The sequence below is a fragment of the Caloenas nicobarica genome, chromosome 16 (genome assembly GCF_036013445.1).
Source record: "Caloenas nicobarica isolate bCalNic1 chromosome 16, bCalNic1.hap1, whole genome shotgun sequence".
Taxonomy (NCBI): Eukaryota; Metazoa; Chordata; class Aves; order Columbiformes; family Columbidae; genus Caloenas; species Caloenas nicobarica.
In genome coordinates this window covers 13,110,913-13,135,359 of record NC_088260.1, presented here as the reverse complement: position 1 = coordinate 13,135,359, position 24,447 = coordinate 13,110,913, and the positions used below count along the sequence as shown (strand labels likewise).

The 24,447-nt window shown below is 50.9% G+C and overlaps 1 protein-coding gene across 4 annotated transcripts in view; it reads right to left on the bottom strand.

Moving 5' to 3' along the window:
- Nucleotides 1-24,447, bottom strand: part of NF2 (NF2, moesin-ezrin-radixin like (MERLIN) tumor suppressor) — a 50,578-nt gene that overhangs the window by 8,097 nt on the left and 18,034 nt on the right. Inside the window, exons 5-16 of one of the 4 annotated variants that reach the window (XM_065646078.1) lie at nt 21,121-21,189; nt 20,508-20,590; nt 19,783-19,858; nt 19,362-19,496; nt 17,258-17,332; nt 15,747-15,860; nt 12,712-12,834; nt 12,192-12,409; nt 10,713-10,818; nt 5,383-5,510; nt 3,515-3,674; nt 1,646-1,704 (exon numbers count right to left, since the gene is read on the bottom strand). In XM_065646078.1, the coding sequence (XP_065502150.1) occupies nt 1,669-1,704; nt 3,515-3,674; nt 5,383-5,510; nt 10,713-10,818; nt 12,192-12,409; nt 12,712-12,834; nt 15,747-15,860; nt 17,258-17,332; nt 19,362-19,496; nt 19,783-19,858; nt 20,508-20,590; nt 21,121-21,189 (1,323 nt within the window). In that variant the 3' untranslated portion in view covers nt 1,646-1,668. Of the gene's footprint in view, nt 1-1,645; nt 1,705-3,514; nt 3,675-5,382; nt 5,514-10,712; nt 10,819-12,191; nt 12,410-12,711; nt 12,835-15,746; nt 15,861-17,257; nt 17,333-19,361; nt 19,497-19,782; nt 19,859-20,507; nt 20,591-21,120; nt 21,190-24,447 lie in introns of all 4 variants that reach the window. The other 3 variants (XM_065646077.1, XM_065646076.1, XM_065646075.1) reach the window with 3 other exon arrangements.

Sequence of the window (24,447 nt, the reverse complement as noted above, 5' to 3'; positions counted from 1 at the left end):
ATAAAAAAGGATTAGCATGTTAACCACGTAATTAAACATGAAAAACTTCGCAGGCGTCTTCAAAGGCAGGCAGCAAAACCCAGAGGTCACACTGCAGCACTTGCTGCGAATCTGGATTAATTACTGGGGCTCCTCCCAGGCTCCAAATCGCTCCCAGTTGCTGGATTAATATCTGCACAAACCGTCAGGGCTTCACTTCACCACTTCATGCTGAGGCCACAAGTGGATTTCGCCCCAATTTCACCTACTACGGAGTTCCTCGAGCTAGTCGGGATGGGACAGCAGGTTTCAAGCACAACCAGCCTGCCCCAGAAAGATCCATCACCTCCCCCGAGGCGTCTGGGACCCGCAGGGTCACCCTTCATTTTAGTCGCTTCCTCCCTCTTCCCAAAGAAACACAGAATGACAGGTCTTGGGAACACCCGTAGCCCCCCAGAGTGGCTGGCAGCGGCCGGCCAGCACAAAACCCTAACTGGGGTGATTTACAGCGCTGCCTGCAGCTCTGGGAGGGCTGGACCGCTCAAGAACGGCACAAACCTGCACTGATCACTCCTGGGCACCGGCCAGGGAGACGTCTGCAGCTACAGCATCCTCCTGCCTCCGCCACAGAGCTCCAGAGGTGCTGGGAACTGCTGTATGTGCCCACCACGCAGGAACTTTGAAGAAAAGCCTTTTCCAAAGGTGCTTAACCACCAGGTTTGCCCCCACCTGCCTTGCAAGCGCTGCTATTGCAGCATCCGTGTCATTTCTTCCCTTAGCGCTACTCCCCAACGCTCGCTAAACCCTGCGGGTGTGCAAGAGGAAAGAGCGCAAAAGCCTCCCCGAAGTCGTCCTCCCGAAGGAGGGAGGCGATGCTCCGCACGCACACCGATTGAGGGCAAATCCTGGGAGGAAAGCAGGCGCTGGAAAAGAAGAGACACGGCGTTAAGAGAGCAGGAGTCGCCGGTGTGCTGGAGGAGGCAGGGGACAGGCAGAGGGAGAGCGGCTCTGACAGCCGGTGTCCCCAGGTGTGACAGTGACCAAGCACGGTCCCCTGGGCCAGCCCCAGCCACAGTCGTGCCCGAGAACTGTCCTCAACCATCCGCTTCACGCTCCTGTGACACCTCTCAAACGCATCCACGTGCTGCTCCTCTCCAAGACGGACCATTTTTAGCCTGTTATGACAGTTTTGGCAGCAAAGAGCTGACGGAGTTTGTTTGTTTGGTTTTTTTAAATCCTGAATTTCTTTCTGCAGCAAACAAGGTCCTGGTTTACTTCATTAAAGAAATCTTCAAAGGCCACCTCGCACCTCCAATAGATTCCCAGCCACCGGGAGCAGAGCGCAAACAGGCGCGTTTAATTATTTACGCGTCTACGCCTGCGCTCCCCCACTGACGCTGCCAACTCAACTCCTGCCAAGAAAGACGCTTCCCAGCGTGGAGGATCAGGTGCAAGGACGGCCCTGGGGAGGCTGCGAACGCTGGGGCAGGGCAGGGCCTGCGACATGCAGGGTGCTGTGGCGCGGAGAGCCCGGTGTCGCCGGCACCCGGCACCGGAGCGGCGCGGGGGTGGCAGCACCGGGAGCCGCTCGAGCGGCACGTGTGCTGGGGAAGCTCATGCAGGGGTTAGTGTGGCAGCCAGCGAGCCCAGCACCCACGCAGAGTACCTCGAACAACCGACTCGGGGGTCTCAAATGCAGATAGGTCTTCTGCCCTGGGCTTGAGGCTAAACCAGCAAAATAAAATGAACAACGACAACAGAAAAAAAGAATCCTCTGTAATACGAGCAACGTCGGGGCATTCGTGCAATCTGTACGGTTTGCCCGGCGCGCTGAAGTGAGCAGCGGCTTCCAGGTGGGGCAGAGTATTGCTGAAGTATTGCTAAACTGCCATCATCAGCCCCTTCCCAGCGTCTTGCGTTTTCCTTTCCATCACAACTGCAAAGACAAAAGCCCTCCTGACCTCCCGGTGACAGGAACAAAAGCAGTTGGTAATTTTATTCTGATGTGCTCCACTTACAGACTGCTATTTAAAAGCCTGAGACGCAGGAGCCGGGCGGCCTCGGGTCCCTCCTGAAGGGAGGGGACACGACAAGGCTCCAGCTTCGGAGGCAGCAAGATGGACCACGCAGTCCCGATGACAGCGACGAGCCCTGACAGACAGCGAAATGATCGCCCAGCCACCTTCTTTAAGTGAGACAAATGGGGCCGTCAGCTCTCTATGAACTTGTCTCTGTCAGATGTGAAAATTTAGCATTTTCTGTTTAAACTGAGGACTCTTGAGCACAGACAAAACCTAACAAAACCCACTGGGAGCAGAAATGCGTTCGGATTCTACGATGACAAAAGGGCCTGTGAAGATTTTTAGATTCTCTGCTCTGGTGGGACAGGAACCCGAATAGCCCCGAGCTAACATGAGTAAATGGGAAAGTGAGACCCGCTGGATTAATTTTCCTGCCCCAATTCAGTGATTAGCAACTCCCAGCAATGAAAGTCGGCACAAACTGATATTTTCAAATCCTTTCGGACCTGTCAGCTGGGAGGGGGGAAGAGAGAAGGATTTGTTTTTACAACCTGGACCTGTTACCACAGCCTGCATCCCGTGCCGTACAGATATTTAAATCCTGTCCAAGGCTGTGAGCAGAGGCTGGGTAACAGACTTTCCAGGGTAAAACCCTTTGCAGGGTAAAACCTTTTGCAAGATAAAAGCCTTTGCAGGATAAAACCCTTTGCAGGTGACTGGGACTGATCATGACATCCCACCGTACCAATTCTGGATGTGCCCCCGGCCTTTCCTTATGCTGAGCCCAGCTGGGAGAACAGCAGAACTACTAAGAAAAAGGAAAAATAAAGAACGTTGTGACCTTTCAGCCGTGAGCCCCGGGCGAGCAGACCCGGCCGCCCTCGCTTTTGGGCTAAATTACTCATCTGAACCGCATTTCTAGAGGCAAGTGGTTCCCAGGCCCCGAGCGCAGGGAGCAGAGAGCTCACACACACCCCGCTAGCAAAAGGTTTTGCTGTTAGCATTTGAAGCTGCACTACAGGTTACTCGAGATTAAAAGAGAGGATGATGCTTTTGGCTTTTTCTACCCAGAGTTTGGAAATCAGGAGGACTTTGGCCCTTATTATTCACCAGAGAAGCTCAACGCTGCTGCTTTGCGATGCCTGGAGGGAACGGTTGCAATAGGCGGGGAGGGTTTTTCCTGTTCCTGGGGTCACTGGGGTGGCAGATCTCTCCTAACACAACCCTGTGCAGCTTTGGTTAAGGTTCAGCAAGACTTTGAAACCTCAAAGCCTTTGCGTCCCTTCCCACAGCGCCGAGGAGACAAGGCTCGGCTGTGGCAAACACAAGCCAGGGCCACCAGAAGCTGAATCTTCTGCACCCTGGTTCAAAGCTAAGCAGCCGGGGAAGAGAGCCTAGATCAAACAATTTTATTATAACAACTTGTGCAAAAGCTAAACCAAATGGAAGGGTTATTTTGGCGTTGCTTTTAAAGGATTTCATCAGGCGAGATACAAACTGGTGCCGTCCGATACCTTTTTAATAGTGTTGTGCTTGCTGTTGCCTCGGCTGGCGTTCTCGTTGTGCAATATATCCAGCGCCGTCTCTCTCTCCTTGAGCTTCAGCGCCTCGATTTCAGTCTTCAGCTCGTTCAGCTGCTCCTGCAGGTGTTTGCTTTTCTCCATGTACTCCACCCTGGCACACACACAAGAGTCCTGGGTTAGTACTGACATGATATCGTGGCGGCCAATAAGGGAATTAGAACAGAAAAACCTTCTCTTCATCATTTCTAGCGTGTGGAACCGACAACATTAATTTACAGCACATGGTAAACTACTCTGAGCAATTTGCTTGTTATTAAAAAGAAGACCCAGGCAGCTGACCCGAGAACAAAACTCTAAGTTACGATATATAAAAAATAAAGCCAAAATAGAGCTGCTGGATGGTATTTGTAAGTCTCCCCAATTCTGAGTGAAGCTGCAGCGTGACATGGGTTAACGTTACAGTTTCAGTCTACAAGACAGTGATTTAAGCGGCGCCGCTCTACTCTGCAAAGCCAGCTCTGGAAATCAAAGGCACGAATCCTCCCAGGAAGGCAGGACCCCGATGTGCCGACTTCTCACGTTTTAGAGAGATTGAGCTTGTAGAACGTGTGGGAGCAAGCACTGCCCCCAAAATATCAGGTATCTTTTAGACACGCAGCATGCCCGGCAGAGGAGAAGGTCTCCCAAATAAAGAAAGAAAAAACAAAAAGAAAGAAAAAAACCCCTCAAAGCATCAACTGCAGACAAATCACACCCTGCCAGCCTCGTACTTGTGATTAAACACCGAGACCCAGGTCCCAGCACCAGCAGACGAACAAGAAGCTTTTCGGAGTGCCAAAATTTGTAGGGGGGTTTATCTCGGCACCCGAGGAAGGCGAAGAGTCCCGGAGAAGTCAGCAAAAGCACGTTCGTTATTGCTCTCAGCGTTTGGCAGAGCCAAGCTCTTCCTGCTTAGGAGAGCGGGATGACCTAGTTAACAACCTGGGTACAGAACTGGGAATTATCCTTCGATTTGCAGCTTCTATCTTTTTCCTTCTGGCTTTAGGAAAACTTTTTAACCTCCGTCTCAAGCGCAGCGGTCTGTTATTTCATACACAGGAGATGGTTCTGAGCAGAGGCAAAATAATCCACCCTCTGGGATCCAGGGGTGTCTCATTCCAGCCCCGGGAAGTTTTGGCCGGAGCGCTGTGGCAGAGCCCTCCTAGCTTTGATCTACCACCCCATCGATGAACAAAGCTCATTATTACTACAGAGATTAAAATCTGATCTGCTTTGATTTCTGCTAAAATTGTGATTTCGAGGGCTACACTCGCACCCTCAGGAAAACACAAGATCAAAGCTCGTAATCGCATCCCAACTTGCTTGCGCGCACTTTTTATATATAAACATGACACAGATTCCAAGAAAAAGGGGTTAAAGCCCTAATGCGGGACCTTAGCGCAGGCTCCTGCTGTCTTTACGTTCTCTGGACATGATGTAAATGCATAAGCGCCAGCCTGCAATAGCTCAGCACACCAGCAGACTGATAACTCTTTCTACTGACACGGATAATTCAAGCCTAAGCAAGAGCCAGGTTAATCATACAGAGAGGAATTCAGTGGTGCAGGGCTCAGCGCGCTTAAACTCGCCCTTAGGCAGGTATTAGAGACACATTTTTGACACCAGGTCCCCACCTGGTCAACCACTAGCTACATCATGCTCTGGGCAGAGCTACTAATTAATGACCAGGTAAATGTGAACCCAAAGGATTTCTCCCCCTTTCACCAGCTCGTCTGGAACGTAACAGTCACATTCAGCCCCGGCACAATTTCTCCTCCCACCACAACCGAGGCACGAAGCCCAGCACTGGCCACACGTACTTCTCTTTCTCGATTTCCATGGAAAGCCTCTTCATGTCCGTATCCTTGAAGTCGAAGGACAGGCTCTCACTGATGAGGTTGAAGCTGGGCAGGTCGGTTGGCAGCGCTGTCGTACTCGAGTTCATGGACTGCTAAAGAGACAGAGCACAAATTAATCGCTTTCAGCCACACAAGTGTTCCTATGGCAAATATTCTGTAACACGGAGGTACAATCAGAGCAACGCTAAGCACAAGGTGCTACGTACTAATGCTGTAACGAGGACCAGAGGAACGGCTTCAAGTTGCGCCAGGGGAGGTTGAGGTTGGATGTGGGGAACAATTTCTTCCCCAAAGGGCTGTGGGGCATTGGAACAGGCTGCCCAGGGCAGTGCTGGAGTCACCATCCCTGGAGGGGTTGGACAGACGGAGATGAGGTTCTCGGGACATGGGGCAGTGCCAGGGCTGGGGAACGGTTGGACTCTATGATCTTGAGGGTCTCTCCCAACCAAAATGATTCTGTAATTTGCACAGGGCAAGGGAAGGGGCACCTGTACCCCTGACACAACACTACTCACAACCTCATTTGTCCATACCAGCCTCAGACTTTCCAGAGAGCACATTACGCAGCTCTTTTTCAGCTGGGGATCTTTTAACGCAGAAGATGGCAAACACTCCAAGGCACTGCAGGGTAGAGCAGCAAACAAGCCCAGCGTCCCAAACACCAGAGCAGCCCAAAGATCCTCTTGCTGCATTCACAATTTGATCTTCAATTCAGAGCTATTGCTTTGCTAGGATCCTGCTCTTCGCAGGAGTAAACAGGAGACAGAACACCACCTGCCTTTGAAACCTACTGACAAAACTTCGTAAAGTCTAGCTTTTATCACCACTGTGCCACTTAAAACAAGGCTGGACACAAGCTGCCTCTTGAGAGGCCTCTGACAGCTATTTAATGTTCATTTTTATCTCCACTGTAATTTATAGTTTCAAGTGTTTAGGAACCAGTGCTAGATGGAGCTGGAAATGCAGAGATAACATCAGGAATCACTCGTATCGCACCTGAGCAAGGATTTGGGACTTCCGTTCTCCTGCAAAATGCTGCCAAGCCCTCCGATTTTTATCTTCCCCTGAAGAGATGACCCTTCTCAGCCAAAAATTCTGTCACACCTCTAATAAATGGGCTCGTTACCAGCAGAGAAAAAGCATCCCGACTCAAATCATCACCCTGCTCTTGCGATGCGTTAGACGAGGTCGAAGCGGCGGCACAGGACAAGGACGGCACAGCGGCTTCCGACCGCGCTCGTGCATCTGAGTCGGAATTGCTGCTCAGCCCTTGTTTTGGATATGAGAAATCCAGCCCGGCATCCAAAAGCTCACTCACCTCTCTGGTAGATGCTCCTACGTGCTTTAAGGGATTCCTGTAACAAAAACAATGTGCCCAGAGCAGCCTGGACTGGGGGATGGCAGGAGATGGTGCTGCTCCGATCTGGTGGACGGTTCTAGGGCACCTGCCCCAAGAAACCAGATCTTGTGCTCCAGCTGGTTATTTCTTTCCCTCCTTTCTCCTATTTGGGACACTCTAGGGATTGTTTGCAGCTAGCTCCGCTTCAACAGAACCACTATTGCCGGGGCGCTGACAGATTTACTCCGCGCAATAACCTGCCTCTTGCCTCACTGCCAGCCTGGAATTCACAAACAGCCAGGGCTCGTCCCCCACTCGCTCTTCAGGACGAGCCCGAGAGGGATGACATTTCATTCACCCTGCGGAGGAGAAGCCGGAATGCAAACACCCTGTACGAGCACAAACAAGGCAGCGCCTCAAACCGCCGGGCCCGCCTGGGGCGTTCCAGGTAAGTCAGACTCACACGAGAAGGAAACGCGATTTCTTACTCCCCTTCACGACAGCTGGAGCGCAGAACGCAGCCGCATTAATTCTGGAGCGGGCGCTGCAAGGGACAGCCAAGCACCTAAATTCCAGTCTCGAAGGCAAGGGGACAGCTCTGCCAAGGCACTGAACTGATTTCAACACCGGCATCCCATTGACATGCAGGTCCCGTCCCTGTGAGGCACACGGGTGTTCGCAAAGCCCTTCCCAGCGCAGGTTCCGCGGTCTCCGCCGTGCTGGGAGCCAGCACCAGCAGAACCGCCCTGCTGGCCTTCAAACAACCTTTAGCTTTGGTTTGTTTTTTTTTTTCCTTCAGCACAAGCTTGTTGGGTTTTGTTTAAAAAAAAAAAAACAAACCCAAACAAGAGCAGTAAGAGTTGAGCAGGGATTTCAGCTGCTGCAATCATTAAATGCAGGTGTCGGTTTGTCAGGGTCACTACAGCCACTTCATCGCCCATCCTCAGCATCGCTCTTTCGTGAAGCAACGAAAAAATTGGTGGTCAGAGAGCAGCAACAGTGAGGAAGAGCAAGGAAAGAGCCTGTGGAGGGCTTGCAATGGCACAGGCTTAATATTTGGAGCAAAGCATTTCCCTGCCATTTGCAATAATCCCAGGCAAATCTTGCTGAAGGTGCGGAGATTTTTAATCCAGGTGATGCAGGGTGACAAAGGGGACACAGATCTTTTCCATTATGTGCTTCCTCACCTGGAACAAACTGCATAACCCCGTTAGGGCATCAAAGCAATTTTCTGCCATTACTAGAAGCAAGCAGCAGGCTGATGGGGTCATCCCTCTGGAGCACGGAGCCAGCGAGACGGGCGAGAACGGAGGAAGCACAAGTCGTGCTGTGAGGCTTCCCCCACGGGGATTGCTCCTCCTGGTGCCGCCGCTGCCTTTATTTCGCTGCTCAAGAATTTGGGTGAGCCCGAAACAACCACCTACTACGTGAAAAGGAGCAGAGAAGGGACGACTGCGTCGAGTCTTGCCGTGAGCGGGACCTGAAGGGCAATGAAGGAGGCAAAGAGCCGCTGCCAAGCCAGTAAAGAATGAATTGTTCTCCTAGCCCTGACGGCCCAAGACTCAGATTCATGTCTTGTTTCTCATGCACCACCTACCAGTCACATCACAAAAGCAGCTTGGGCTTCAAGGACTAAAAAGACACTGAAATGAGCTTTAATGAACCAGGATTGGAAACTGGAAAGTTAAAAAAAAAATTATATATTTAACCGTTTCTTGCCTTTTCTGCAACACAGAGGTTAACGGTTGGACTTAATGACCTTAAGGGTCTTTTGCGACCTAAAGGACTCTGTGCCTCTATATCCATCCACTCCCTCCATCTCCTGCTCGTCCCCCTGAGTGAAGTCCTGTCGAGCTCTCAGTGCCCGGGAACAACCAGCATAAGCACTGAGACCTCAGAAAAGGGCAAGCTCGGCATCACACCCTCATTAAGGAGCTGGAATGGCAGAGCCACCGCTCACCTGAGGGACGCAAGCCGCCCAACAGCAGCTTTCAAAGCCGCTTCATCCATCCCTCAGGCCACCTGAGCTCGTTCCCTCTTGGGCTGCACAAATCCGGCTGTTTCAAGTGGTGCTCAGGAACGGGACTTCAGCACATCTCACGTGTCTGCCCCGAACACGCACACAGCAGAGCCAGGAGAAAGGCCACAGGAGATGGGAGGAGCGACACCGGTGAACAGGGGATCGTAGAATCACAGAAGGGTTTGGGTTGAAGGGCCCTGCCAGCTCCCCCAGTGCCCCCCCTGCCATGAGCAGGGACATCTGCACCAGCTCAGGTTGCTCAGAGCCCCGTCCAGCCTGGCCTGGGATGTCTCCAGGGATGGTTCAGCCACCACCTCTCTGGCCAGCCTGGGCCAGGCTCTCACCACCCTCAGGGCCAACAATTCCTTCCTCATGTCCAGCCTGAATCTCCCCTCCTTTAGTTTAAAACCATCACCCCTTGTCCTATCACAACAGGCCCTGCTCAAAAGTCTGTCCCCATCTTTCTTATGGGCCCCTTTTAAGCCCGTAAAGGCTGCACTAAGGTCTCCCCGGAGCTTCTCCAGCTGAACAGCCCAACTCTCTCAGCCTGGCCTCCCAGCAGAGCTGTTCCAGCCTCGCATCATTTCTGGGGCTCCTCTGGCCCCTCTCCAGCAGCTCCGTGTCTGTCCTGTGCTGAGGGCTGGAAGAGCCCAGCAAGGTGCTGTCACCTGGATATGGGCACAACGGTCACACTCGCATCCTCCTGACCTTGGAAAACAACAGCGACCGAGTCTGTGCGGGGGCAGGAGGAGTGGCAGCCGCATGGGGGGAATCTGCCAAAAAAGCACATCCCCTCCCCTCCTGGCACCGGCAGCCGTCTCATGGTTGATGGAGCCATGCAGGAGGGTTTCAAGGACACTCCACCCTGTGCACAAGTTAAACCCAGTATTAAAGAACCAGTGGATCCTGGAATCCCAGTCTCCTGTCAAATACAGAGCACTCCAAGGCTAAGCTTTATCTGGCACCTGACCGAGCATCCCATAGCTGCCAGTTTTAAAAGCTTCTGAACATTTTTGCAGGGAACTTGAGAGAATGGGGCTGAAAAATTACTTCATCTCTAGCCCTCTTCCATCTGCTCCTCAAAAGTTTCCAGAGGAGCGGGGAAGGAGCCTGCAGGTACCAATTAAAACTTCACTACTAGACGGGTCAATAACTCCCATGTACGTCTTGTGAGTTTACTCCTGAAGCTGCCGAGCTCTTCCCCATCACCCTGCAGGACCGCGCGGCAGCCGGAGCAGGCGTGAGCTGCAGGGAGGGGACGCTTGATGGGTTTTACCGCCCCGGCAGCACAATTAGAGCAGCAGAGGGCAGGAACCACCAGACGGATCGAAGCGATGGTCATTGACTCTGGCATTCCAGTCCACGGCAGCAACCAGGACCAGATGCTTCTGAGGAAGGTGTGAAATCCTCTTAATGGGCAATTATGGAATAATCTCCCTTCAAGGAAGCTTTTTTCCAGCACACAGAGGTGAAGTGTCTGGTTTATGCCCAAATAATGAATTTACAGGTTCTGAACAAAGTTTATCCCGCCTAATAAGAATAAGGACATCCTCCATTTTGTAAGTATTTAACCCTATTTTAAAGGCTATTACGAGCTAGTACACTCCGCATGTGCTATTAAAGTGTGGCTCTGACATGGCTGCTAAATTGCTTTAAAATTTGCTGCCTTTAATTTCACCAGCAGCTCCTTTGTTCTAGTAGCATGAGAAGGGTAGGTAGGGGTGGGAAAAAAAACCCACAAGAGCCAAGTGATGTTCTTGTAAAGTGGTGCCTGGATGAAAAGGACAATTCTGCAAAGGGTTTCTGAGCATCACTGCGATGAGACATCTCGTACCCCTCCCCGATGGGACGGAGACAAGGGACTCCCCTGGCTACAGGGGAGGGGACAGTTACGGGCTGGGAATGGGGGACAACAATACAGATCATGCTTACTGTGTAAGACGACTTGCTGGTGATCTCCAGAAGCTTCTGCTTTGCTCTCCGCTCAGACTCGCGAGCCTCCTGCAGGTCTTGCTTTAGCTGATCAGCCTCCTTCGCCCTGCGAAGAAAAAACAGCGAACGGCAAATGTCAGATCGGAACCGAGAGGAATGAGAAGATGGAGAAGCGGGATTACAGTGTCGGTGCAGAATAGGCTGAGATTTGTCCCACAACAAGACCTAAACCAGGAAATTTTGTGAGCAAGGGCAATGCCAGAGCCTCTTGTCATGTGGGATGTTTTAATTAGCACAAAAAGCCAAGCCACAGAGGACAGCTCTGACACAGGCTCTGTGAAAATCAATGAGAGAGGCTGAGGGCTGGGGAAGCGTGCTGAGATGCCAGGACAGGGAGAACAACTTCAAGAGTTAAGCTCAGACGTACAGCAGGAGGGGCAGTTTTCTGACAAGTAAGTCTCTAATAAAGATTATTTCCTGCATTCAAAGAGGAAAAAGCACCCAAGATCACACAGCTTTGCCTGCTCGCAGGGCCCCACAATTCCAGAACTAGTATTTACCCCTGAAGCCCAAGGACCTCCCACCACAAGGAGAAAGCCAAAGGTGGGAAGAAAGCTGGACTGAAATTTGAGTGGAGACTTCACAAGATAGAGACCAAGGTAAGAAGAGAAGGACAAGAGCAGCGTCTGTCCAAGCAGAAGGGCTGACACTGAGCAAGCTCTTACATGGAAAGGAGTAATCACTTGGAAGGAAACATGAATGATCTTTTACTTGCTCGCTACCAAATGCAGCTTGGGACCTGGGCTCGGGGATCAATAGGCTGGAAACACCAGTTTTAATGAGAAATAAGGGCTCCAGGAGCTAGGGAGACCTCCAGGCTAACCTGAAACAGAGACCTCACAACTGGTGAGGAGAACTGAACAACTGAGAGGTAAATAGAGGAATAAAGAGAGAACAGGGAGTGTTGATCTACCATCCAGAATAAAGGGGAAAAAAAAAAGGGTTATTAATGTTGTCAAATACTTTGGGGAATTCAGAGGGTGTTTGCAGAAATCACCCGAAACCAGAACTGGCTTTTGCTGCTGCTGTCAGGGCACAAGAGGGGTGGAGGGCAGAGCCACAAGGACCATGATACGTTCTCCCCTGCTCACTGACAGCCCGTCCCTGCCGCTCTCACCAGCCTCTCTCCCTAAAAAGGCTTTGGAGAAGGGTCTCCAGCTCCGTTCCAGGGAAAGCTCAGGGCCACCATTGCTCTACCAGCACCATTTCTCAGCTGGAGACAACCCAGCTGTGACAAACAGTGAGATGGAGAGAGAAACCAGCTGAGCCACGGGGTCGTTTGCCACTGAACACGCACGGGAGGCCGAGGGCTCAGTGCGAACCGCTGGACGGACCACGCGAGGCACGAGCTGCTCTCGGCCGAGTCAGAAAGGGGCTGGAAAGCAAAGCAGAGGCAGCTGCAAGGTTGTACCCTCTGACCTCCTCTCCGACTCCTCCGCCATTTTCAGTGCCAACATCTCTGCCTCTAGCACCTTCTGTTCCATCAGCCGCTTCTCCTCCTCCGTCCGGATGGCCGTGGCTTTGATTCGCTGCATCTCCTGTTCGGCCTCGGCCGCTTTCTGAGCCAGGAGCTTGGCCTCCTCCTCCGTGATCTGAGCCTTCTCAGCCAGCAAGTCTGCTGTCTCTTCAGACCTCATCTGAGAAATAAGGCACATTAAGCCATCGAGCGCACCGAATGCCTCCCCAAATGTGCTCCCAACCCCCGGAGCATGGCCCAGCGTCCCTCCCTTCCAGCCTTCCGCAGCCAAGACATGGATGTGCCCAGGCTCTGGCCCAAATCCTCCTCTTGTGCTGCTCCCACAGCAGGATGAAATCAAATCCATCCGGCCTCTTGATCACCATCCACAGCAGCAGTTTGAGAACAGCCATAGGACACTTAGTGTCTCCCTAAAATGCTTCAGCAGTGGAAAGACAGAGGAACAACCTCCTGGAGACTCACCAGAGCCTCGTTGGCCATCGTTGCCTCTTCCTTTAACTGCATCAACCTCCTCTCCAGCTCATCCCTCGTCCTCTCAGCCTCTTCTCTCATTTGCTTCTCTCGGGCCAGGCGCTGCCGTTCCATCTGGGAAAAAGGGACAGGGGAAAGCAAGGAGAAACAACACACATTAAGGAGGCTTTCCACAGGGTGGAAAAGGGTCAGTACGTGGGGTTAGAGCAGAGGATTGCACAGCTGCCTCCTCTCTGCTGATTAACGTGGGGAACTTCACTAAACAGGGGTGACCTGATGTGTCCAGCTCCTGCAATGACAAGAATCATTCCTGAGACAGCCCCCTGTCCTCTGATCAGGCTGTTACCCACAGCACTGCCCCACAAGCTGCCCTGCAGGTGATCATGTCCCCAGACAGTCCCTCCTATGCTGATCCAGACAAGGAGGGTCCCAAGAGCTCCAGCTGTGCCTGGAGTTATCGCAAGTTGAACAGACAGCAAGACTGGGCTTAAGGGCAGTCAGAGGGCATCTTCGAAATATCAAATAGAGTAATTTTGGTTGGAAGAGACACTCAAGATCAAGTCCAACCACAATCCACCCCTGGCACTGCCCCATGTCCCTGAGAACCTCATCTCCGTCTGTCCAACCCCTCCAGGGATGGTGACTCCACCACTGCCCTGGGCAGCCTGTTCCAATGCCCCACAGCCCTTTGGGGAAGAAATTGTTCCCCACATCCAACCTCAACCTCCCCTGGCGCAACTTGAGGCCGTTTCCTCTGGTCCTGGCGCTTGTTCCTGGGGAGCAGAGCCCGACCCCCCCTGGCTCCAAGCTCCTTTCAGGCAGGTCAGAGATCAGAAGGTCTCCCCTCAGCTCCTGTTCTCCAGCTGAACCCCCAGCTCCCTCAGCCGCTCCCATCACACTTGTGCTCCAGCCCCTCACCAGCTCCGTTCCCTTCTCTCAACTCGCTCCAGCACCCCAAGGCCTTTCTTGGCATGAGGGGCCCAAAACTGACTCTAGGATTCGAGGTTTGGCCTCCCCAGTGCCCAGCACAGGGACAGTCACTAAATAAATGCAATTCTTAGGGACATGGATTAGTGCTAGAGTTAGGTTATGGTTGGACTCGATGATCTTAAGGGTCTCTTCCAACCAAAATGATTCTATGAGTCTATGATTCTATAATATCGACACACTGCACGTCAGGAGAGTGAAGGACATGGATGGCTGTTACATCTCCCCCAGCATGCGGGAGACTTCACTTCCACTCATTTATGGGAATGGTCACAAAGAGCACGACCACCCTTATATCAGTTCCTAGACAAGCCAAACTCTCCTGCTCCAGTTCAGTGTGCAGGGAACAGCAACACTTCTCCTGGAGGAGAACAGCCCAGCAGACCCTGCCGCCCCTTCCCAGAGATGCTGAGAGCCTTGTGCAGACTGAATGTGCTCAACGACCGCCTCTCCGCTAGCCAAGTGCCCAAAGGCAGCCGTCGGGCTAATTAATTAACACACCAAGTTCAAGTGCTCCAGCAGCACAGAGATGGGTGCGTGATAAATCTCCACGCTACAGCAAGGACTCAGCACTGCACAGCCCACCCGCGGGTTTAATAAGGGAAGCGAGTGCGACACATTTCTCTGCTCCTCGGACACCAGCTGTGTTCTGCAAGCGGGACGCCCGCTGCTCTAACGGCTCTGCTTCCCTCTATTAAAGGTTCCCCTCGTTAATGATCATTACTATCTGCATCTCGCTCAGGACTTCCATTAACGAGAATTCCCGATATAAAAGGACAATCTGGAATTGGTTAACAACAGTGAATCCTGGAGCGAGCAGGCGAGACAGCATGAGGAGAAGCCTGACCTTTCCCAGAGAGCACAAGGGCTCTGGATTTGAGTGATAAGCTGCTGCTCGGTCTCAATGCCCATGGGTCACCTCCCTCACCTAAGCACAGCATCTCAGTTCTTCCTGCTGTTGTTCAAATGCAGCAAAATCTCAGAAAATTGCAAAACTTGTCCCTGAAGCCACCAGCTCTTGGACATCACGCTGCTCCTTCCAAGAAGAACCTTTTGCTCCACTAACGCCAGCTCCTCACTGAGCAGAGGAACCCCTGGGGGACACAAAAAGCCCTTTGTCCCCAAAGGAGCTGGCCTGGTCACCCTCACAGTGACTCTCATCCTCTCCTGCCACCCCATAAGCTCCGGGAAGGAGAACGGCTTCAGGAGGTGCCTGCAAGACAAACCAAATCACATCTCCAGGCCAGCCGAGCACCTCGACCCCAATGCCAGCACCACACGGACACGCTCGAGTCCATTAACTTCATCCCTGGAGCAGAAGGCCCTCCTGGTGCAAACGACTGCTTGGGTTTCTTCTGCTGCTATCTAGCGGCTTTATTGCAAAAGGGACATTGATATTCTAAGCACCAGTACTCAGATTAGCTGTGCGGGTTTCAGTGAGTAGAAAAGGTCTATGAGCAGAAAACAATGATTCATACAATCCAATTTGCTGATATATGCTCATTGGCTACACCCCGCTGCCTCCAAAGAGCCGTTTGTGCCGCCTGGGCTGACCTGTGGCAGATAAAGGAGGCCAGCACCAAATTAGCATGCAGGCTGCACGCCCCGAAACGTCGGTGTGCATTCCATCACCGCGTAATTAGAAAATGAGGCAAAGAACTACGGCAAAGCACAGCTCCCCCTCACAGCCCCTGCTTTAATTACAAGCAACTACCCCAACACGCTCCATCTTTCCGGAAACTGAGGCGGGGAAGATGCAGACGCGCTGGCGGGACACCCAGATTAGCTCTTCCCTCCTGTCCCCCCAGTTTTGCTCCTGCATGCGGGGGCTGGACTGGGGCTGCCAGGCTGCCATCAACCCCAGAGCCAAGTTAAGACACCTGGCGAGGTGGGAACGGACTACTAAAAAGAGACATTCAGCTGGACCATCCCTCAAAGCTGCTCCGTGTGCTCGGTGTCGTTCTGGAGACTGTTCCTCCCCAAGTTCATCTGCATTTTGGATTTGGGCTTACCGTCTAGCTAGAGGAGATGTCTCTCACCTGCTTCCTGGCTTTCTCTTCCCTGGCCTGCGCCTTCATCTGCTGGACCTCCAAGGAGTCTGCCTTCCTCCTCCTCATGAAGAGGTCGTGGTTTCCGATACACAGCTGAAGAATCTGTTTCAGTCAAGGGTGAAGAGCGGAGAGAAACAGCTGTACACGTGGTGACGATGAGGCAGGTTGGATTCTTGACACACAAAACCCACTAGAACTGCTTTGGTTTGGTGCTTGAAAGCACTTCCGCGCACCGATCGCAAACCCCAGGAGCTCTCAGACCCATCGGAGGGGCACGGAGCCACATCCCAGTCCAGCTCCTTGGCCAGCAGCTCTTTGCAGAGACCAATTTTCTGTTTTCTGTGCATCCAGCACAGCACGGTTCTGGCAAGGTTTCTACCAGCCCTAAAAAGGCATCAGGCTAAATAATCGAACAAAGACTTTTACAGCTCTGGCCAGTTCCCTGGTTCTCAGCGCTCCCTTTCTTTAGGTTTAAGATGAACCTTCTCCCAACTGCACATTGAAAGTATTGAGATTAAAAAGAAGATGGAAACCCACTTTTCATGCTGGATGAGACTCCACACAAACAGAAGTCTTATAAAAAACTTCCCTGGACATCCCCAGATACCTGTGCTGAAGGGTTCTGAGCACCAACGAGGTTTCCCATGGTACTCAAGGAGCAAGACAAGGCAGGTGGCAATACTAGAGGGGCAGCAAAGAGGTGGGCGCACAGAAGCGTGAAAGCTCTTCCCAGCAATAAACGCAGGTTTCTAAACTCGGATTCTTTTCTAAAGGACTGATTCACATGCCCGTCTGCTATTTCACAAGTCACGAATGACTTCTCACGTCCCTGTGGCACGTGAAGTACAGGACAGCAAAGTTCCTCTCCCTTGCTTATAAGGATGGGAAAAATATCCCTCTCTGCCTTCTGCAGGTCCCTTGTGCGACTTAACACGGTGCACAGCTGCTACAGAATTTGGATGAAAGCTCCTCTAGATATCAAATCCAGAACAGCAGTGGGTCTGTAACTCGACACTGAACAGAACAGCCCAATGTAACCCCCTCCATCCTTGTACAAGGAGAGTGTCCTCAGAGGGCATCAGCCTAGGAAAAAACCAGGACCGCGACTCTGATGAGGGTGCAGCCCAAAACAGGGAGATCTACGTCACAGAATCCACAGGAGAAATGGGATCTGGAGTAAAGATGGGAGTGACGAGAAAGTTTTACTTACTAAGAGCTTCCGCCACGCTGGTCAGCTGTATCCCCAGAGCTCGGGAAGGGAGCACAAAAACAGGAGAAGGGGAAGAGGGGCTGTGAAGGAGCTTGACTTGAGCTTCCCCCTTCTCTTCTAGAGGCCATGACCGAGCAGTAACTACTACACCAAACCACATCTAGGGCCCAGTCAGGTCAGCACATTCCCCCCGACTGCTCGAAGGAGAAGCCCCAAAAGAACATCGTCTCGTACCACTGGCACAAACCACTGCTGCAGGCAATAAAAATTATTCTGTCTGTAGACTTACCAGCTTATTCACGCGCAGCTTTGATGAATTGAATTTAAAAACATCAATCTTTTTGTCCAATGGCTTAATCGTAAACTGAAAAGGAAAAAAATACAGAGGTAGAGTTATCAGAGAGTGGTGCATTTAATAAAAACACAGCTATCAAAGTCTTACTGAAAACTTTGGCCCAGAGGTCGGCAGTGTCAGACAAACAGCCCCCATGGCTGCCAGCCAAGCAACAGAACGAATGTCAAAAGCGACCAAGGAGACAACTGTTCCTCCGGTCAGAAAGACGCGAGTGCCACATGGAAGCGATGAGAGTGCTGGCCCCCGACAGACCGCAACGCCTGAGAGCTGCTGACACCTCCACTTATAAGGGCTCCCCAAAAGGATTTTCCATGCATTTTGTCCTCCAGCAGTCAGTCGTGTCACAAGACCGCTCCACAATTCAAAATATAATATTATTCCCTCGTTCTAACTCATATATACATTCCACTTGCCCACCGAACAGCTCTAACCACGGCCTCTCCAAAGAGCTTCCCACAGTGGGTCTCTCAAAACGACACAGGTGGCATCACCAGACTCAAGAGTTTTGGTAAAACAGCCCCAGGATTGACAGAAGGACAGGATACTTGCAGAGATGGAGTGCTCTGCAACACCACATTTTTTAGGAGGCATGCACATATTCCATCACTCCCCACAAAAATAACCAGCTGGCGAGCCGGCGCTCAAGCAGACAGTCTGTGTCCATTAAAGCAGGTCTATTTGTCAATATATCGCGCTGCCTGGAAAGGGCTCGGCCCAGCTCGCCCTGGCAGTGTGTCGTTTTGTCAGTTTAAGAGCCCATCTTTTCAGACTCTCACTCAGGCAGACGTGTGTGAACGTCCCTGGACTCGGGCTCTGGCAGAACCCCCCAAGTCACTGAAAGCAAGAGCAGAAATACACCAGGAGAGGAACTGCAGTTCCTTGTAAAGTCAGGCTTTGTTAGGATGGAGTAAACCCCTCCGTGGTGCAGACGTCACTGTCATACCCAGCTACTGCGCCTGTTTACTGCCACGTCAGGTCTGCTTGTGGTCATCCTGCTGCACGGATGATTGACCTGATGGAAGGTGGCAGTTCTTCCCCCACGAGAGAGCTCTGTCACAGCCTGGTGTCAAGGTCTGGTTACAGAGGTTTCCATCCCGATTTCTGAGGCGACGCCTGCTCAGCAGTTTCCCCTGCGCTCAGAAAAGCCTTCGGCGGCCACTAAGTGCTGAGCTCTTGTGCAGAGTTGTGAAAGCGCCTCATTTTTAAGGAGTGAAACAGGCGCAGAGAATTCCTGCACGGCCTTGCTACTACTGAACTTCAGAAGACATGCGACAAATGCAGCTGATGAGAAACCTTTAGCTTTTACCCTGATCAATATCATGTTTAGACGGGAAAACAAATGTTAATTAAGAAGTTAATTTTCTTCCTTAACATGAAGGCAGCTGGTTTTCTTTGAGCAGCTCTCACAGCCTGAAAATTGAGCAGATCAATCCCCACTTCACAGCCCATTTCACGGTTATTCTCAACTCGGTTTGGTGGCCAATGATTCACAAGATTCATATTTACGCTCTGGATTTAATAAACATCTATCCAATAGTAGGCTTACATTACTCAACTTCCTAAAAAGATTCCAGCTGTTATGCCAAACCCAGCACCTTGAAAACTCAAGATGATGTAATGATACGACAAGACACAAGAGCTTTTCTCTCCAGGAATACATCTCACTATATTTCATAATACAGGATATATACACAGTAATGTATTACACTGTAATATATCCAGTAAAGTGGAGATCTCAACTTCTTAGCTTTGATATTTGGGCTGAGCACATCAGCAGTTAATTTTGGTTTTATGAAAAAATTACATTTTGAACGTACTCTAAAACCAAAGCAGAGAACAGGTCGCAGCTGACCCCGCATACGCCCACTCCTGGAAGGTTTCAGAAAGGCTTGGAATTAAGGTTTCCACTGGAGAAGTTGAGCTGCCCTTAGCTAAGCTGGCGATAGCAAGCATAGCAGACAGAGAAGCCAAGAGAAATAATTTTAAATGGCAGCTGTGTTCTCAGTGCTCTCAGGGAATATGGGAGATGCATCCATACCTCTTTATCGCTGTACGAGATATTCCGGATCTCGTTCCACGGGAAGGAGATTTTAGGGGTCAACCTGTTGTCTGGGTCATAAATGTGAAGACCCAAGGCGTCGACTCCAAGGAGCAGTTCGGTGCCCTTTTTATTCTACGGGAGGAAAGAGCAGAAAACCCCTTTATTCCACTCAGAGGGTCTGACATGAAGTATTGTTACCATCATCAAGCAGCGCTGAGCATTGACCCACCAGCATCGCACATGACAAGAGCTTCTGCCTCCCTGGCAGTGAGTGACGAAGCATGCTGCGGTGGGGACACGGTGACACTCCGCAGCCACCTCCCAGGCTCCACTCACCCCATCTCACAGCAACACAAACCACAAGGGTTAACTGAAGAGCTACGCCGGCAAGAAAACGCGACCCACAACCTGCACTCACCCTAATCGCAAAATAGTTGACTCCGTACATCTCCAAGTCCTGAGCTATCTTCAGATACTCCATCTCTGCTTCATCTCTGTCAGACACAAAAAGGCCAGCATTACGGTGTTTGGCAGCAGCTCAGCGAGGGGGACGGCGGCTCTTTCTGATCCTAAGCACACACGAGGTTTTAAAGCCTGGACTATCTCTGCCGCACAGGTCAAGTCTGTCTTTGCTGCCAGGATCAATAAAGCCCAAGAGCAAATCCCACTCTGCAGCGGCCGCTGCTGCCTGCCCAGCGAGACGCGGCACTTCGAGCCTCGCTTTGTACAGCTCCCGATCCCTTAGGCATATATAGAAAATCCCTGACTGAGAGGATGATGGTTCAGATCTGTCTGACTTTAAGCTTATCCCCCACAACGAGCATTTTACCACCTGAGGCAGCAATATGCCTCATTAGTCTGAATTCCCATTTATTTTCCTGGTCCAAAAAGCACCCTGACCTTCTGGGCACCTCTCAGTGGGTTGTCTCTTACCGAGCATCAGTCCCAAATTCTCTGGAGCACCCTGCCAGTGACCAGGGGACAGCAGGGCACATGCAGAGCGCTCAGAGAAAACCATTTGTGAGCCTGCTCCAAAGGCGTGCGGGATTAACCCCGCTGTCCCCAGAGCTCATCACTCCCCAAACCCCGGGGACTCTTCAGGCGAGGGGACCGAGCCCGACTTGCCGCTCCAGCCACACTGACCTGGCTCTGCCGCGGTGCTCCGCGTACCAGGCGGTGATCCTCTCCTCCCACATCTCCGGAGTCATCTGGTACAGGTTTATTACCTGCGATACGTGGGCAGACAGAGAACAGGTCACACTGAGGCTCTAGTCACAGTCTCCTCAGCCAGCAAACAAGCCAGAAATACCCCCAAGTCCCAAAAAAACCCTCCCCAGCCCCACGTCTGACCTCAGGACAGGCAACTCTCAGCGGGACATGCTCAGCCCTGCGATCACCCAGCTCAACCCTCCCAAAAATCTGGCACAGACCAGCCATCCCCAGGATGAAACCGTGAAAAGAAAGAAAACATTTACTTCTGGTTTTATTCAAATATGTCAGAAAGAAATTAAATTCTCCTCCCTCAATCCATCTGTTTGGATTGTTTGCCTCAGTAAGGAAAGCCAAGGAAGTCAAAGCAGGGTGCACCCCACACGGCCCCTCGCTGCAAAAGGCTCTTTTATTAATAGAATCATAGAATCATTTCAGTTGGAAGAGACCCTCAGGATCATCGAGTCCAACCATAACCTGACTCTAGTACTAAATAAAACACCTCCAGGCTTGGGAACCCGTTCCTCCGCTCAACCGAGCTCCTTACCCGCTTGGGAAGCAGCTCCTCTTGCGCCAAGAAGCCTCGCTTGTGGACGTTGGGATCGTAATCGCCGTACTGGAAAGAAGCGCAGACACCGTTAACAAGACGGGCAAGTAAAACTCTTCACCCTTACACAGCCACTCCTGGGGGAGAGAGCCACCGCAGAGTGCTCACACCCTCCCCATCGCAGCCCGAGCAGAGAACAAACACTGCTCAGTACATTCAATAACCGTATTTTGTCATTTGATTGCTAATGGAAACATCCTCCTCCTACTCACGCATCAGAGGTGGGAGCAGAACAAAACTTCCCCCCATCCGTTGACTTTCTCCATCAGTTGATGGCCCCCATCACCTAACGACCCACATCTGTCCACCAGTTGGACCTGATGATCGTTGTAGGTCCCTTCCAACTGAACAATTCTATTCTCTTCTAATTACCATGCCCAGAAAATGCTTCCTCCAATGCAGGGAAAGACTCTAGAGCTGAAAGGTCCCTGCTGTCCCAACGGTAGCGGGACAGATCAAGACATGAACAAAGACCTGTCCCCAAAAACTGATCGATACCAGTAACTTGACTGAGGCAGACGGCAGTTTCTCCGTTGCCACTCACCACCCTGACAAACAAATATAAAAAAAATTCCAGGAGCTTGACAGATTCCTCTCAGGCAGGTGTCGGCTTTTCTGCTGGAGGGTCTGTTGCTCAACTGTGTCAAGGAATGCAATTCAGATTTGTTAAGTGCCTCCAGTAATTACTGGTATTTGTTTAGATTTACATCTTTTTGAGCAGCACATAAAGTGATTGAGAAGTGAAAGTGCTTATTAACGGATTGAAAAGCCAAGTGTCCCTGCAGTGCACGTGAAAATGTATTTGCCTCCTGTACAGCTTAGGAGGGCAGGAAACAGCCAGAAAACGGCACCTCGAATGACCGAGCGAGTTCGAGAGAGGAGGCCGATGGATGTGAGGCACGGAGACGAAACGCTGCGATCTTCATTCGCCTGGCAAACAGGACTTGTGCGGTGACATTACCCAATGACACAGGACCTGACAACGTTTGCTCAAGTCGCTCATTTTGCAAGGGGGGTGGCCTTTCCCTCCCGCTTTGCTGAGGGACCTGAGCTCTGAAAGTAGAAAACGGTGACGATTCCTAAAGCCAGACCAAGACACACATGGCGGTCACGTAATAAGTCGGGAAACTTTCCATAGCGGACTCCTTTTAATACCAAAACCATCACGCTGTACACTAAAACCAGAACTTAGCATCAAAATCTACACACACGTCCTCTCCACAGCCCAGCGAGCAACGTTTCATAGACGACAAGCGGGGATTAAAGACGCAAATATTGATCTGGAGCCAATGCAGATGCGAAGGAAGCACGGAACGATCAACACTGACTTGGATTTCAATTAATAGAACAAAACTGCCACAGATTTCATGCGGTAAGGTGCTGAGTAGCGGCAAATCTCTGTCTTCCAAGGTCTACGGATGCTGGGAGCTCCTTGGAGAGGAGAAAGGGAACAGCAATAAAAACAGCAAAGGAAACAACTCCAATAACCTTGGAGAGGCACAAAATAAACAATTTTTAGGTGACGAAAATAACAGCAAATAGGATTAATGTGATTATTTTTTGTTGTGATCTACCGTGGAGATCCAAGACTAAGTACGGATTATGGGATTTTCACGTGGTGAAAAATATTGCCCCATCCCAAAGGAATATTTGTACTGAGAGTATGTATGAGAACATTAATCATTCACAAGTCAGAAATCAACAAATGGCGTAAGTATTGCAGTATACGTTGGCTCAAACAATTCGCCAAACATACTTCAAAGACCTTTTCAATTAAATCATTACTTCAAAACTGTCATGGAATTTCAGCTCCTGCTAATTGAACTACACGATTAATATTCATTGTTGCACGTGGAAGTTGCCTTTCTCATTCATGCACCCGCGTGGATAAACACAGGCATGTTCAGCTTCTAACTATTAACACCAAGTGTTGTTTGTTTTGGGAGAAAAAACCAAAAATAAAAGAGCTCTTTGCTAGTGCTAGAAGATCTGAAGAGCTGAGAGTGCAGCGATCTGCATTTAAGGGGCAAGAAATGGAAGAACCTCCTCGACATTACTATTTCATTACTATTTTCTGCCGGGACGTATTTTTCAGTAGATTCCCTGTCTCTCCCGGCTATTTAAAACCTGAACCGCCTCCAACATCTGAAAGCGGTGTGGGTGGTTTGAATGCAGGGCCGGAGGGGAAAACACAGAGTAATTCCCCAAATGAATACAACAATACAGAAATAAATAGGCTTTTATTTTTATGACCCACGGGCTTACTTTGTTATTGCAGGTAGGTGTGCAACAGCGGTACAAACCAACCTGGCTGTCAATCAAATGGCTGCAAACGCCCCGCTACGTCAGGCTATTATGCCCTTAATCATGCAAATCAGCACGTTATTAGTGAAATTACTGCATTCAGTGGCTGCTTTCTTGTCCAGGTCGGACATCATTACCCTATTTAACTGGAAGGAGATGACCTGCAACATCTTTCTTCCCAGCTCCGTACCACAGACGTGCTTTCAGCTTTCTCCTTTGCTGAAAAAAACCCAAAAAAAATCAGAAAGGGAAACCCTGCCCAGAGGGGCAGCGAGAAGTGATGTCTGATGCAGACACGAAAGCGCATTAGCAAAGATCAGAAGAGACGTTCCTCCTCCACCTTCCCACAATCTGTGTGCAGAATCAGGACGTGCAAGGTCAGAACCGCACGTCCGACCTCTTCCCGACGAGCGTCGAGCGCGTGGAGGGCAGGGAAGGGAAAGGGGACGGTGCGACCGTCCTGCGCCAAATCACAGCCTGCTCCCCAGCACAAGCTGTCAGGGCCAAGAGTTACCAGCGCTCGATATTTACCCAATGGTTTATTCATTTTGGCAGCAGGGAAAGTCATCCCCTACGTATCCTCAGCTCAGCAGGGTCAATGGAGAAAAAGCCGAGTATGTGTTTACTCGTGCACTCTTAATAAGGGTGATGAATGTTTCACACCAATAGAAACATTTCTAAAAGCAACTCGTCTTTCCCTGGCTGGTGAGTCTCTCAAATAAAACGCGGTTTCATCAGTATTCTGACTATGAGGAGAAAACATCTTTTCCTATTAATAGTAAATTCAAACACTCATCATCACAGCACACCGCTGCACGTCACCTTGTACTCACCCAAACCGCACAGGGAGTGAAGCTTTAGGAAGAAGATCATGGCCCCAAGCCTGACAATATTCAAGAAGCAATTGGCCAAGGCCCTCAGACACACGGTATAAATTTTGGGGTTGTCATATACAGGGACAGG